This window comes from Sceloporus occidentalis, unplaced genomic scaffold (genome assembly GCF_023333645.1).
Source record: "Sceloporus occidentalis isolate IW3139 unplaced genomic scaffold, rSceOcc1.0.p SCAF_73, whole genome shotgun sequence".
Taxonomy (NCBI): Eukaryota; Metazoa; Chordata; class Lepidosauria; order Squamata; family Phrynosomatidae; genus Sceloporus; species Sceloporus occidentalis.
Window position 1 is genome coordinate 4,042,456 of NW_028317053.1, and position 15,397 is coordinate 4,057,852.

A 15,397-nucleotide genomic window follows, 5' to 3' on the forward strand; every position below is an offset into this window, starting at 1 on the left:
CTAATATGGTGCACACAATGGGATCCTGTGGCTCTCCAGAGCTTCAAGGGAGCCCAAAAATAATAGGATACCACTCCCTGGTTTCTGAAGCATTCTCACCCGGGAGACAGGCAGCCATCCTCCAGAATACTTGAAACAGAATGATCATTAACAATAGTTAACAATTCTCCCAAGCAGGGCTGGGCACTACAGCTACTGAGTAAATCAACTTGCTGTGTAGAAGTACTAATCCACCCCCACCCCCATTCTTTCTCTTTAAAAGCTCAATTTTAGCTATTTATATGCTACAAAAACTTTGCGCTAATATACTGTTACTGCTATTAACTATCCCCTGAATTCTGGAAGCAACAGAAGAACAATTGCCTCTTACAAACTATCCTTTTTCCATTGAGACTTTTCATCACTGTTTCAACTTTCCAGCTCTGCTGCATAGCTCTGAATATTATCATGCAGCTTAGCTACATTTTATATATATATTTTTAAAAAGTCTACTGTATCAGAAAACTCACCTCTTTTACACATATTTGGATGAAATGTGGCATTTTTTAAACAAATGGCATGGTTCACCAGAGTTACTTTAGTGTGGAAAGTTTCATTTGATTTGTGAATTACAGAAATGATGATCTGATATATCTTTGGATGCATCAGATCATCATTTCTTTAATACGCATATCAATTGAATTTTCCCTACTAAAATAAATCCTCTCAACCATGCCATGTTAAAAATAAAATACTACATACTCAGACAAGTAGTTTTATGTAGTACATTCAGGTCCACTGAAGCACTAGTCATTTTCTCCCTTTGGAGAATTATATAGTAGCTTGTATAATCAATACTTTTCAGCATTTCCTGTATTCAATAAAGCCTCTACAAAATCCTCCAGACAGAAGTCATTGGGGTATGTTAATAGCACAACATACTGGAACATCACTACAGGCAGTTAGACATGAGGAGAGAAGAAGAGATTAATGGCATTTTAATTTTATTGTCTGTTTGTACATGACTGCAAAGAGGAATTTAAAAAATAAGGCTAGCAATTACTCTCAACAGAGCTTACATATATTGTATTATATTATATTACCCTGTATTTTTGAATCTGAAAGTTTTTTGATGATTACAACGTGACAGTTAGTTTTAATTACCTGATATATTTATTGGTTCTGGTACATTATCTTTAGGGAAAATGAAAGATAAATGGTTTTTCTGTGGTTTTTTCAGGTTGTGTGGCCATTTTCTAGAAGAGTTTATTCCAGGAATAAACACATAACCCGAAAAGTCCACAAAAAACTATGGATGCTGGCCATGAAAGCCTTCGATTCAAGAAAGAAAATTATTAAAAGTGAGGGTTTTTTAATGAATAGTAGTTTTTGTTTATTATATCATAACCTTTGCTTGCTTTTTTTCATTATCTTGAAAACAATCCTGTTTCGAGGTCTCAGCAATATGCAAAATCATTTTGATGAAATTAATTAATTAGCTCTGTTCTGAGGAGAGATCCTTTAGCAACTACACATTATTCTACCAGTCAACAACTTTGACTCTTTGGATATTGATTATTTGTCTGTGTCTGTCATTTGCCTTTGGTAGTAACTTTCAGATTGCACTTTAAATCGTTGAAAGTTGTCTATAGTAGGGGCAGGAGCAATTTATACTATGTAAATTGGTAATAAAAATAATAAAGGAAAATGAAAAGAAACAACTCCGAGTATTCACTTTGCTTACATTAAATGACACCAAGAGCATAAATATTTTTTCCCATTACTGAACACAGTTGGAGTTGCAATGATGTTGGCAGAGCGTGCTCTGATTCCTAATCCAGACACTGGAAAGTGCATTGGTCCTTGGAAGCAAAACAATTAAAATTAGGGGGGCAAAATAAGCAGGCAGTGAGGAAGCGGCTGTATAAACTGTCATCCATCTTGACATACAATGATGCATAACATACATCTCAGTTAAGCTTCCAAAAGGTGAAAAGACTGAATGTGCTAAAAGAAATGAATGCCATACACCAAGAGCCTTGTTTCCCTGAAAGCTCCTGTGGAACAGGACCAGACACTTAACTCTACTTCACAGCAGGATGAGGTCTACTGACTTTAAATACATGCTGAATACCACACACTCGCTGGCAATAACAAACAGGACTATGGCGAAACAATGAAAGAGAAACAGCAAAAAGTACTCTGCTACACAAAATATACCTAGACCTTTTTTCTGTGAGCCATTAGACTGTCAATGTTTTATTACCACTTCACTCGTCCCACTCATTGTTTTCTTCCTTGCTTCCTGATCTTCCTTTTGAATAGTCTAAGGAGTGCTCTCACCACAACCACAGCCAACACCAGGTTCTAGACAGACCAACAACACAATTTGATTGACAGCTGCTCATTTTGTCTTAGTATTGTAAAATAATGATATGGGGATGTGTTGTTGGCATAGGAGTTTCTCACACTGGGGCTGATTTCGGCCTTAAAGAGAGATTAAAGTGCATTTAAAGCATCCCACAAATGAAGCGGAAATGGCGAGTAACTGCACGAATGATTATGACACGCAATTGTGGAAATAAAGTGATATCGGAAATGCATTGTCACTGAAATCCCGAAAGTAAAAAGGTGTGCATTATATGCTGTGGATATAGTACATCTTGATTTCAGTAAGGCTTTTCACAGGACTTCCCATGACATTCTTGCAAACAAGCTTGTAAAATGTAGGCTAGACAAGGTAACTGTGACATGGATTTGTAATTAATTGATTGGCCGAAGCCAAAGGGTGCTCAACAATGGCTCCTTTTCATCCTGGAGAGAAGTGACCAGTGGCGTCCCACAGGGCTCTGTCCTGGGCCCAGTGCTATTCAACATCTTTATCAATGACTTGGAGGAAAAAATTGGGGGCATACTTATCAAATTTGTAGATGACACCAAATTAGGAGGAATAACTAATACTCCAGAGGAGAGGAACAAAATTCAAAATGATCTTAATAGATTAGAAAGCTGGGCCAAAGCTAACAAAATGAATTTCAACACGGAGAAATGTAAGGTACTGTACTTAGGGCGGAAAAATGAAATGCACAGATATAGGATGGGGGACACCTGGCTTAAGGAGACAACATGTGAAAGGGATCTGGGAGTCCAAGTAGACCACAAGTTGAACATGAGTCAACAGTGCGATGCGGCAGCTAACAAGGCCAATGCAATTTTAGGCTGCATCAGTAGAAGTATAGTGTCTAGATCAAGGGAAGTAATAGTGCCACTGTATTCTGCTTTGGTCAGGCCCCACCTGGAATATTGTGTCCAGTTCTGGGTGCCACAATTCAAAAAGGACATTGAGAAACTGGAGCGTGTCCAAAGGAGGGCAACTAAAATGGTGAAGGGTCTGGAAACCTTGCCCTATGAGGAATGACTTAGGGAACTGGGGATGTTTAACCTGGAGAAAAGAAGGTTAAGAGGTGATATGATAGCCCTGTTTAAGTATTTGAAGAGATACCATACTGAGGAAGGAACTAGCTTGTTTTCTGCTGCTCCAGAGAACAGGACCTGGAGCAATGGCTGCAAACTGCAGGAAAAGAGATTCCACCTGAACTTTAGGAGGAACTTCCTAACAGTAAGGGCTATTTGACAGTGGAACAAACTCCTTCAGAGAGTGGTGGAGTCTCCCTCCTTAGAGGTCTTTAAACGGAGGCTGGATGGCCATCTGTCAAAGGGGATGCTTTGATTGAGAGTTCCTGCATGGCAGAATAGGGTTGGACTGGATGGCCCTTGCGGTCTCTTCCAATTCTATGATTCTAGGCATTAATAGCCTCTTTGCAACCACTTTAATGGTGGTTTTGTGCAAGGTCATGTGAAATTGTTATGTGTTAATTGTGCAATTTTTCCAGGATGAACTCCCAAACTCCTTTGTGTGATAAACTCCACAGCCGCAGGCACTGGCCAAGCAGGCTATATGCTATTTACACACACAAATACCTTCCTGAGAGGGTGATTTCTAGAAAGTAAGGCGGACCCTTATAGATGGCACATGAAATAAAGTAGGAGGAAAACAGAGCCAGCATGGGATAGTGGTTTCAGCGTAGGACTAGGACTAGAAATCAGGGTTTGATTCCCTGCTTGACCATGGGAATCTGCTGGGAGACTTTGGGTGAGTCACAGCCTCTCAGCCTTAGAAAGTCCCCATGATAGGTACACCTTAAAGTAACCATAAATTGGACACAACTTGAAGGCACACAACAACAACAAGAGGGAAAACACATTTCCTTGGCAACATCATGAGAGCCAGCATGGTGTAGTGGTTTGAGTGTTGGACTAGGACTCTGGAAACCAGGGTTCAAATCCCAGTTCAGCCACGTAAACCCACCGGGTGACCTTAGTCAAGTCACACTCTCTCAGCCTCAGAGGGTGGCAATAGCAAACCCCCTCTGAACAAACCTTGCCAAGAAACCCCATGATAGGGTCGCCTTAGGGTGGGCATAAATCGGAAACAACCTGAAGGCACACAACAAGAAGGGAAACACGTTTCCACAGCAACATCATTTGGCGATTGGGAGATCTGCGGTGAAGCATCCTTTGCAGAACAGACCTTCCTTGAGGTAAAGAGACATCTGGATCTGGCACACAGCAATGCACAGCAGCTACACATTTGTTGCACCGTGGGGAAAAAGAAACAACAACAGTTGTGTAGGAAGGCCCTTCTGAACTTCCCAGGCTTTCAGCCCACTCCACAGGCTTCCCCTTCCCAGTCTCTGGGTTTCTCTCCTGCCCAAAGGCCCCCTGGAAGCAGCCAGAAGCTTCTTTGCCCAGGATGGGAATACACACACACACACACACACAACTAGGGGTCCACCTTGGGTCCCTTCTGGGAGAGAGGAGGCATAGAAACGAAGTAAATAAATACAATGATCAAGGGAGGGAGTCCCAGTTTGATCTCCTGTTGTGGGAGTGATGGTAGTAAGGGCTGGGAGTGAGTGGGTGTTTGTTGCTGTTGTTGTGGCTGTGTGCCTTCAAAGATGATGGGAAGAAGAGGTGGGAGTGAGTATGTGCTTGTTGTGGTTATTGTGGTGGTTGTGTGTTGAAGGATGATGGTAAGGAGAGGAGTGAGTGTGTGTGTGTTTGCTGTGTGCCTCCATAGCCCTTTCCAAGGCCAGCAGGCCTTCCCTCAGAGGAGGAGGCGGAGGCTGAGAGAGTGTGACCGGGACCCCTCGGCCGGGAGAAGGGAGAGGAGGCTGGCTGGTACCTGGATGAGGCAGGAGATCTCGGCGTCGTCGAGGAGGCGGATGGTGCACTTCATGCTGGCCCCCGCCGCCGCCGCCGCCTCCTGGCTGCTGAGGGACCTGATGCTGGAGCTGCGGAAGCGGATCATGTTCATGGTCCTCCGCCCGCCTCGCCTCACGCACTCGCAGGGGGAGAACATGCGGCCACCGCCCTCCGCCCTCTCCCTCCTCTCCTCTCCTCCCCTGGGGACGCAGGGAGGGAGGAGGAGGAGGAGGAGGAGGAGAGACCCAGCGCCTGCCTGCCTGCCTCGGCCTCAGCGCTGCTGCTGCTGCTGTTGCTGGGCGAAGCTGATGCCAGGCAGGAGGCGGGGGATCCTTCCTCAGGCACTCAGCTCCAGCAGCACTCCCTCCTCCCTCCCCAAGAAGGAGCTCCAAAGAGGAGCAGCAGCAGGAGCAGCAGAGCCTCCCCTGGAGACCCTCAGGCCCAGATGGAGACCCCTTTTCCCGCCCTCCTCATCCTCCTCCTCCTCCTCCTCCGCCTCCCCACGACGCCCTTCCCTCCCTCACTCCCTCCCTCCCTCCCTCCACAGCCCTCCCCTCCCCACGACGCCTCGCCCCTCCCCCTCCTCCCCCTTAGAAGGACGGGTCAGATAGATAGATAGATAGACAGATAGATAGATAGATAGACAGATAGATAGATAGATAGATAGACAGACAGACAGACAGACAGACAGACAGACAGACAGACAGACAGACAGACAGATAGATAGATAGATGTGTGAGAGAGAGAGAGAGAGAGAGAGCCCTGGAAGTGAATGCCAGGAATATCTGAAGAATATACTTCACATATTCCTCTCATTCACTTCAAGGGCTTCTCATTCCCTCACACACAGACACACAGATCTACCTACATTAAAAAGTGAGACAGCCAGAGGAGAAGGTGGACACACACACACACACACACACACATATATATGCCCAGCTTCTCCTTCCTTGACCATCTCACTTTTTAATGGATGTATATAGATATGTATGCATACCTCTGTGTGTGTGTATACATATACATACATGTACATAAATATTAAAAAGTGAGACAGCAAGAGGAGGAGAAGGTGGAGATATATATATATATATATATATATTCCTCATATTCACCACACTGGCTCTCTCACTCTCACATTTCATATATATATATATACACATACACACACACACACATACACTTGTCCCTCCAAATTCGCTATGGTTAGGGGCATCAGACCCCTGTGAATATGGAAAAACCGCAAATAACAAAAGCACCCTGTTTTTACCTGAGAGAAGGACACCTCTCTAGGAACCTCTGGGTCCTCCAGGGCAACTCTGTGGTCAACATCTGCCACACATTGACCATAGAGTTGTGCTGGAGGAGCTACAAAGGCCTAATGGAGTGTTCTCTCTAGGAATCTCTAACTCCTTCAGTGTGCCTTTTGGTTAAAGTTGACCACAGAGTTGCACTGGAGGACCTAGAAATTCCTAGAGGGAGCACATTAATAAAATCCATGAATAATCAAATCCACAAATGTGGAGGAACGGCTGTATATATATTTCCCGCCTTCTCCTCCTCTGTCCATTTTATTTCTCTCATAGGGTGACACCAGACTCCTGGTCCTCCTTTTCCAGGACCTACATTTGGAACCTACTGAAACAAACCATGCTTTGACCACACAGATTTGTTGTAGTGCCTCCCCTGCATTCCTACCTTATATCATCAGGTTGTTGTTGGTTTTTGCCCCTTTTATCCTGTCTCGTTTTTAAACACCTTTCCCTGAAGAAACCAGTGGAGCTTTGAAAGCTCGCAACATATATATTGTGCATTTTGGCTGGACCAATAAAGATATAGTTGTCTTGGAAGATACTGCACTTTGCCAATGTGGCTACCCCTGGATATGTTCTCAGTCTTCTGTCCAAAAGGAATCCAAAATGTCCTCTATTTTGAGCATGACTAAGAAGCATGGATTTATATTCATATGAATGTTTCGAGTTTCTATTTGGTCATGTCCTACATTTTTATTTAATGTCCTACATTTTACACTTTGCAGTTAGGACATTTTATCAACCTGTTCCCTCATCTCTTCATGCTTGTTACATAGACAAATGTATTAAAATATTATATTCTGTCTAGGTCAGGAATATGCAAGATGTCACTGCAACCTGCCCTGCCCTTTTTTGTAATCCCCACAGTTTATTATCTTTTTCTTCAGTTTGTATTCTTCCCCATGATCTCTTCTGTAACCTCTTTTTGCTGCCCCCACCCATCCACCCAATTTCTGGATTCCTGTCATTACTTGAAGAACGTTACTTTGTCACATAGACACATTTATTAAAATTTTAAAGTCTGCATAGGTCAGGGATGGATGAGATGTGCTCCCTGTCCCCTTTTGCAATCCTTGCAGATGATGATGATGATGATGATGATGATGATGATGATGATTAATTGACATTGGAGTTTGCCATCAATGTGAGGTACTTTGCCCTGTCTATGCCTCCCCCACCAATTTTTTTTATACCTTCACTGGTCCCGGGCAGCACATTTTGGATGTCATGGAAAAGGAGGAAATTGATAACATGTTTAATTATTTAATTTGTTGGGACTGTGTTTTTACAGATGAAGAGAAGATCTCAAGGGACTTTTCTCCTTCCTTTGCCAAAGGGCAAACCTTAACTTAGGGGAGTGGACAGAAGGCACTGTTAGCTACTCTGGGTGTTTCCACTCTACAGAAATAAAGCAGTTTCACAGTACTTTTACTTCCATTCTACAGAATCCTGGGGTTTGTAACTTGGTGAGGCACCAGAGCTCTCTGACAGCATAGGCTTAATATCTCACCAAACTACAAATGCCAGGATTCTGCAGGATGAAGCTATGACAGTTAACGTGGTGGGAAATGGCTTTCTTTCCACAGAATGGGTGCATCCTCAGAGAGAGAAAAATGTTGTGATCTGGCCTTGCCTTGCCCCAATTTTTTTTCCTGCTTGCCCTTGTGTGCCTTTTACTGCTTGCCCTTTTCTTTGGGGTGATTCAAGCTCCGACTTTCACCATGCATTCACCTGTGGCAGCCCAAACTCTCCCACCCCCTAAGGGCCAGCCAGCAGCTGACCTCCACAGAGTTGGCCAGACTTGATGCTGTGCTCTTAGCAGATCTTCCTCAGTTAGGCATTTGTGAGCAAGGTGACCTATTCCTCTACTCAGAGTAAGGCCTTTGGTGCCTCTCTGGCTCTGAACACTGTCTATTTCTCTACTGTGGAATTGCTATCAAGCTACAGTGAGTGGGAATGGCTGTACAGAGACCAGCAGGCTGCTTTCCACCAGTACTATTTGCTTCATCTGGAGACTAGTGACCAAGAGAGAGACAGCATGGTGTAGTGGTTTAAGTGTTGGGTTAGGACACTGGGAGATCAGGGTTTGAATCCTGGCTCAGCTATGGAAATCCACTCGGTGGCCTTGAGCAAGTCACACACTCTCAGCCTCAGAAGATGGCAATGACACCTCCCCTCAAGAAACTTGCCAAGAAAACCCCATGATAGTGGCCTTAGGGCACCGTAAGTTGGAAACAACTTGAAGGAACACAACAACAACAACAAGTGACCAGGAAGCTCTCCTGAGTGGTAATGGAGAGGCATGATTTGCCGCTCTCCCACTCCACTGCCTGAGGTGGGTAACTCATTCTACGTAACAGATGGTTCAGCTCTGGGAATCACCCTGCTTCATGCATGAGATTTTATGATTTGATGAATGATCCAGATGTCACCATCTTTGATTTATAATCCTCCAGATTTTTCCTAATGCTTCCTGTCTTTTTCTAACCACAGCAAATCTGTTAACAAAGAAAAATTCAATAGTTTTGGTAGTGCTCTGAGCTTTTCTGTATGGAAACACCTCATTTTTCTATCTCTTTTCCTCAAGTGCTCTTCTTCTCATTTCCTCCTTTTGTTCTTTTTTTTCCCATCCCAGTCATTCCATTCAATTCCTTTTCTACTTTAAGTCTATTATCTGGAAGAATCCTTCATTCTCCCTAACTGCCTTTCCTCCTTTCCTCTCCATTGCTCACTTGGAATGAGGCACTGGCCTCTCATCTTTTGTGGATTGTGCCACTTTCCTTGACTACTGTTTTGAAGGTCTGTGATTTGAGGAATATAATTTGTCTAAATACCGCCTCCTCCAACAACCGTTCCTTCTATTAAAAGGAGCACTGTTTCTCTCACTTTTGCCCATTCCCCCTTTTCTTTCTAATAGCATTTTTATATTGCCAGGTTTTTAATCTCTGATGCATTTGTTTCACTCTTGCTGTGATTATTTTTAACATTGCCTTTTACTTTTTAATATATATATATCTATTGTAACGTGCCTTGGGAACTGTGAATTAAAGAGTGGTATAGAAATATTTTAAATAAAACAATATTTCTACAATTCTCTTCCTGTAGTATTCTCATTGTTTTCTTCAAGCCTTCTATTCTTCAGCTCTCCCTCTCCCACCGTCTACTTGCTTTTACCTAGTGACTCTATGCATTCACGTTAACAGCTGGACAGAAATCATACATAATAGGCTTGGCAGCTGTCGGGGGCAGCCCTTACCCGTTCCTAAAAATGTCTTGTTCTGCCAAGTGGAGGATGTAAATCTTGATAATATTAGCTCTTTGGCGCCTTTCTTGGCACCCAAATCAGGCCTGGGAGAATGGGGTCACAGCTTAACATTGTGAATGCTCAGCTGTTACCTTACCAACCTGTAAAAAGAATCAGCAAGTAACATAAAGATGAAAAGTAGTGCTTAGTTCAGTTCACTTCTTTTATGATGCTGGATGCAGAGAAGCCAACAGTAAATAATAATGAGCAAGAGGAGTATGCAATTAAACCCTGTTACCTTGCTGACATTCAATATATGCACAGCAGTAAACTAATCAAGGCCTAAATATACCATGATGAATACAGAAGAAAGGAGGGCTGTGAGAAGAAAGGAAAAGATAATTACCTCCTCTGGGGTAAATAGTGCTGTTCTGCTTTTGATATACTTTATATCCATCACATGCAACATGGAATTGACTTAACAGAAGAGGGGTTCAGTTTAAGGTCTCCAGGCTGTGGCTGGCCCACCAAGGCATTTCATTTGTATAATCACAATAACACTCACCAGATTGTTTGCAGGGTTAAGAAAAATGTCTTATGAAGTATACATGGGACATCAGCTGTATATGTTGTGCCTGCCAAATTGACAGAAGAGTGTAAAAATGTAAACTAACTTCCCATGTATACACTATGATGTGCAGTTTTTAAGACAAATGGCCCCATGTTTGTTTAATGTACATCTCAACAGAATATGTATGACACAGATGCTAACAACTAACTAGCAACTACAGTACTACATCTGTTTGATTGTGCCCCTTCCATTCTGATTTGTGGCCTTACATGACTCTTTCCTCACTCACTTGGCCATGCACTCCCTCTCCCCATCATATACCCAGCTTGCTCAGTCTAACCATGTGTGTATTTCTACAGTTTCCCTATGCCTGGGTAGGACACTGAAACAACAGAGGAAATTTGCAATTAGTCACTGATTTAGACTGACATTGTGGGATGCCAAAACCACATAATTACTGCTACTGGTGGCAAATCAGATGTTACTGTATTAATTTGAAAGCTGTCACAATCATAATACTCCAGTGTCACTTCTGTAGAAACGGCAACAGAATACACAAATAGGTGGGTGAACAAGAAGCAAACTACTATACTTTCTCAGGGAACCTTGCAACAGCATTTTTGGTGGTTGCTCACTGTTTGGAGAATGCTGTCCTGCAGTTTGTACCCATCTTAATTCGTTTTTAGCAATAGGATAAGGTGTTTTTTCCCCTTAGATATTATTGAGGGTCACTTAAGGTGACCCCATGAATTTCATAGTTTTCTTAGACAAGATAAAAATAGGTGGCTTTGACAGTTCCTTCCTCTGAAATATAGCCTACAGCACCTGGTATTGGTTGGCGGTCTCCCATCGAAGTACCAACTAGTACTAACTAGGGCTGACCCTGCTTAACTTCCAAAATCTGGTGCCTTTACAATATTTAGGCATTAATAAGGTATTAAAATTTTATTAATGGTCTCTGTTGACAATGACTACTGGCTGGGTTGGTTGGTTTTGGTTCATATATGTGATTACTTGATTTAAGCTTACTTTGGTTATTTTGTTGTGTTTTAGTACTATTAATTTTGCATTTTCACTATTTTCGTTTTTTTATGTCACGTAGAGAATGAATAAATTTCTAAATGAATAAATGTGTGTTTCCCCCCCAAAAAATACAGTAATGTAAAGTATACAAAACATTTCATTAAAAACCTGAATAACAAAAACTTTAAACAATACTGTAGTCTACCCATGTCTATGATTTTGCTTTCTGCAGTTTCAGTTACTTGCTGTCAGCCACGGTCCAAAAAATTACATAATGCTCCTTTATCCATGCTTTCACTCTCTGCATTCAGTTACCGCTGTCAATCAAGGTTCAAAAATATTACTGGTCCAGGATTCAGTACTGTATTATCTGTTGTTTCAGGCATCCACTGGAGGTCTTGGTGTGTATCCTCCACAGATAAGGGGTACCTACTTTACATCTTTAGATACAAAAGGAAATTATAAAAGAAAGATACTACATATTCTATCCATAGAACCAAAATTAGAAAGAAAGCACATCATTACAAAAGTTCATATGTAACTTGAGCAGACAAATACACCCAGAGCTATTATCCACCCACCCATCCATCCATCCCTTTATTTATATGCTACCTTTCTCCTAGCCTGGGAATCAAGGAAGCTAACAAAAATTTCCCTATTGAATAAGTGAAGACCAAACACTGGAAAAACTTCCAGTCATTTGTATGCCAATGAAGACAGCCTCAAAAACTGCTCTTGTGGGCTGGGAAACCCCAGTGTGGATTTCAAGCTACACAAAAGTCTACTGCTGGATGCTGGAAGATTAAAACCCATGTACAGAGTGGACAGCTCCTATGACACTGGATTTCAGCTTTGGTGTGAATGCAGGAAGGAGGAGGAGAATGCATATAATCTCTCTCCGCAAGAGAAATCACATGGGAGGCATGACTCAAGACTTTATCACACAAGGCTTGAATAGTGGAATTGGAGCAGAATAGCAGAATCTTTTGCCAGACATGGTAAAATAGCTCCTCATGACCAATTATAGCATGACGCTGTGTCTGTCCAGGAGCTGGACTGTAGTCCATCCATTCTTGGACTGCTACTTCTTATTGATGGACAAAAGTCCTCAGTGCCTCCCAATTGCACCACTTTTCTACTTTGATAAATGTGTGGGAAGTTCCTCCTGAAGCAATTCCAATATGCTAGTAGTTACATCATCATGGTGCAAGTGAGCATGATTTCCTTTCTCTCTCCTCATTATTCCCAAGCAGGCTGATTTTCTTTTCTTTTTTCTTTTTTCAAATTTATCCCCCCCCCCCCCCCCAATTTTATTTTATTTTTACTGAATGGATTGCCATGAACCCACAATTATGCTAAAAATAAAAAATTAATAAAAATAAGTACAGACAAAAAGGTGCGTTGGGAAGGGCATAGGGAAGGGAAGTGGGGTTATAGAGGCTATTGTGAGGAAGGCAGAGGCTGGGACAGGAGCAGCATCATAGCGATTTGGAAGAGCTCTGCAATAATGCGTGCCTCGAACCCAGTATGTTTGCACTTCCTAGACTAACACAACTGGTGCCTTACAAGCCTGGTGTGATAAAGTCCTCAGTCGCCAATTATATTTTTCAGCATTTTGATATGGAAGATAAAGACTGTAATTATGAGAATAATGGCATTGTGTATGTTTATATATAATACAAGAAAAGTGGAATTAGCCTGCTCATGTTTTTCACCCCATCTACTTGGAAAGCACCACGTTTTAAAAACTTTCTTCTATGCTGTTTCAAGGGTCATTAACTGCAAAGTAGCATATGTATAATTATTTTAATTGTTACATTTATACCCTGCCTTTCTTCCAATGAGGTAGTATACATAGCTCTCCCTCTGGCCCCCCCCCCCCCCCATCTTCTTTCATAAAAATCCCTGTGAAGTGGGGCATACTGAGGAGATTATCGCACTGCGTTCTGAGACCGTTCTCATCACGTGATGAGAACGGAACACATTTGAGTATACCGCACGTATGTGTTCCAATCGGGTTCTCAGAACGTTTAAATGTGTTCCAAATGTGTTCCAGGAGGGTACAGATATGAATGTGTTCCCAGAGAGCTGAAACGTGATGAGAACGTTCCAACAGAAGTGTGTGCGATATTCTTATCTGTTCTCAAATCCGTTCTCTCATTCCTCCGTCTCCTGATTGGCTGAAAGAATGACAGGCAGGGAGGCAGGCAGGCGAGCGACTGCAGTGAGGGAAGGTGTGTGTGTGTGAGGGGGGAAAGAAGGAGGGAGGGAAGGGAGGAAAGTTGGGACAAGTGAGAGAAGAGGAAAGAAGGGAAAGAGAGAGAAAGAGAGAGGGAAACAGGGGGGCCAGAGCAGAGAGCAAGAGGGAGAGGGTCTGGCTGCTTCTGTGGGGGGGGAGTTCTGGTGTCATGTCCAGCGGGGCTCCTGTGCTGGCAGCCTGCAGGAAACAGGGATGGCAGGGATGCCCAGGACCTTCTCCTCCTTCCCTCCAGGAAGGAACCCACAAAAGCTCCTCTGTTTGGAGCAACACACAAAAGCAAGCAAACAACTCCCAGAATTCCATAGCAAAGAGCCAGACAAGAATTAAAGCGGGGAGGGAAGCTCACAGGCCCCACCTGGAATATTGTGTCCATTTCTGGGCACCACAATTCAAAAAGGAGCGTGTCCAAAGGAGGGCGACTAAAATGGTGAAAGGTCTGGAAACCATGCCCTACAAGGAACGACTTAAGGAGCTGGGGATGTTTAGCCTGGAGAAGAGAAGATTAAGAGGTGATATGATAGCCCTGTTTAAATATTTGAAGGGATGTCACATTGATGAGGGAGCAAGCTTGTTTTCTGCTGCTCCAGAGACTAGGACCCGGAGCAATGGATGCAAGCTCCAGGAAAAGAGATCCCACTTCAATATTAGGAGGAACTTCCTGAGAGTAAGGGCTGTTCGACAGTGGAACACACTCTTTCCTCAGAGTGTAGTGGAGTCTCCTTCCTTGGAGGTCTTTAAGCAGAGGCTGGATGGCCATCTGTTGGGGATGCTTTGATTGTGATTTCCTGCATGGCAGAATGGGGTTGGACTGGATGGCCCTTGTGGTCTCTTCCAACTCTATGATTCTATGATTCTATGAAGGCACACATTACATGCGCACACACACAGGAGGCAAAAGGGTGACAAGCAGCCAAAATGGGGAATTGGGATGACAGCAGAGGACTCTTCTTTTCTAACCGGTTTAAAGAGCTGCTATGGCTGCCGGGGCTCTGCCATTGGCCCAGTCCCTCCCTGGCAACTTGCTTTCCTTCGGCATGAAGAGACCTGCATGGAGCTCCTCCTTCTTCCCAGCCTTGCAAAGGAGGTTTGGGATGTAACTTGCAAGGCTCATCTCTCCCCATTTCTCTTTCTCCCTGCCTTCCTCCCGATCCCTCCTTCTTCCCTCCCTTCCTTCCCTCCTTCTTTCCCCCCTCTCTCTCTCACACACACCCCTTCCCTCACTGCAGTCGCTCGCCTGCCTGCTTCCCTGCCTCACTGCCTGTCATTCTTTCAGCCAATCAGGAGACGGAGGCGGCCTTGGTGGAATATGTTCTCGGAACGGTTTCAAGAAAAAGGAATCGCTGTGCGGTAAAATGCCATTCTGATCACGTTCTGATCACGTTCTAGTTTGCTAATGCAGTAATATCCGTTCCAGGAACGTTCTCATCACGTGATGATAGGAACGTTCTCAGAACGCAGTGCGATAATCTTCTAAGAGAGTGAGCAGCCCACGGTTACTCTGTGAATTTCATGGCTCAAACTAACCAGGCTCTCATATAAACAATATGAGACATTACATATAAAAACTACAACACAACACATTAATCCAATTTATATACTTGTGCCTCTTTTTCTTAAGTGATGACCAAGTGCATAGCATATTGTTCCTGGCTGTTGAAAAACTGTAATACAAAATAAGTAGAAGCTAGGTCTGTGAAACGAACAATAACAACAAAAAAGATAATGCAAGATCTCTGTTGCATAAG

The 15,397-nt window shown here is 43.2% G+C and overlaps 1 protein-coding gene across 2 annotated transcripts in view; it reads right to left on the minus strand.

Moving 5' to 3' along the window:
* LOC149286021 (FERM domain-containing protein 3-like) overlaps nt 1-5,421 on the minus strand; it is a 150,060-nt gene extending 144,639 nt beyond the window's left edge. For both annotated transcript variants that reach the window (XM_089494511.1, XM_089494509.1), the window contains exon 1: nt 5,225-5,421. In XM_089494511.1, the coding sequence (XP_089350637.1) occupies nt 5,225-5,401 (177 nt within the window). In that variant the 5' untranslated portion in view covers nt 5,402-5,421. The remainder of the gene's footprint in view (nt 1-5,224) is intronic.
* Between the last annotated feature and the right edge of the window lie 9,976 nt (nt 5,422-15,397).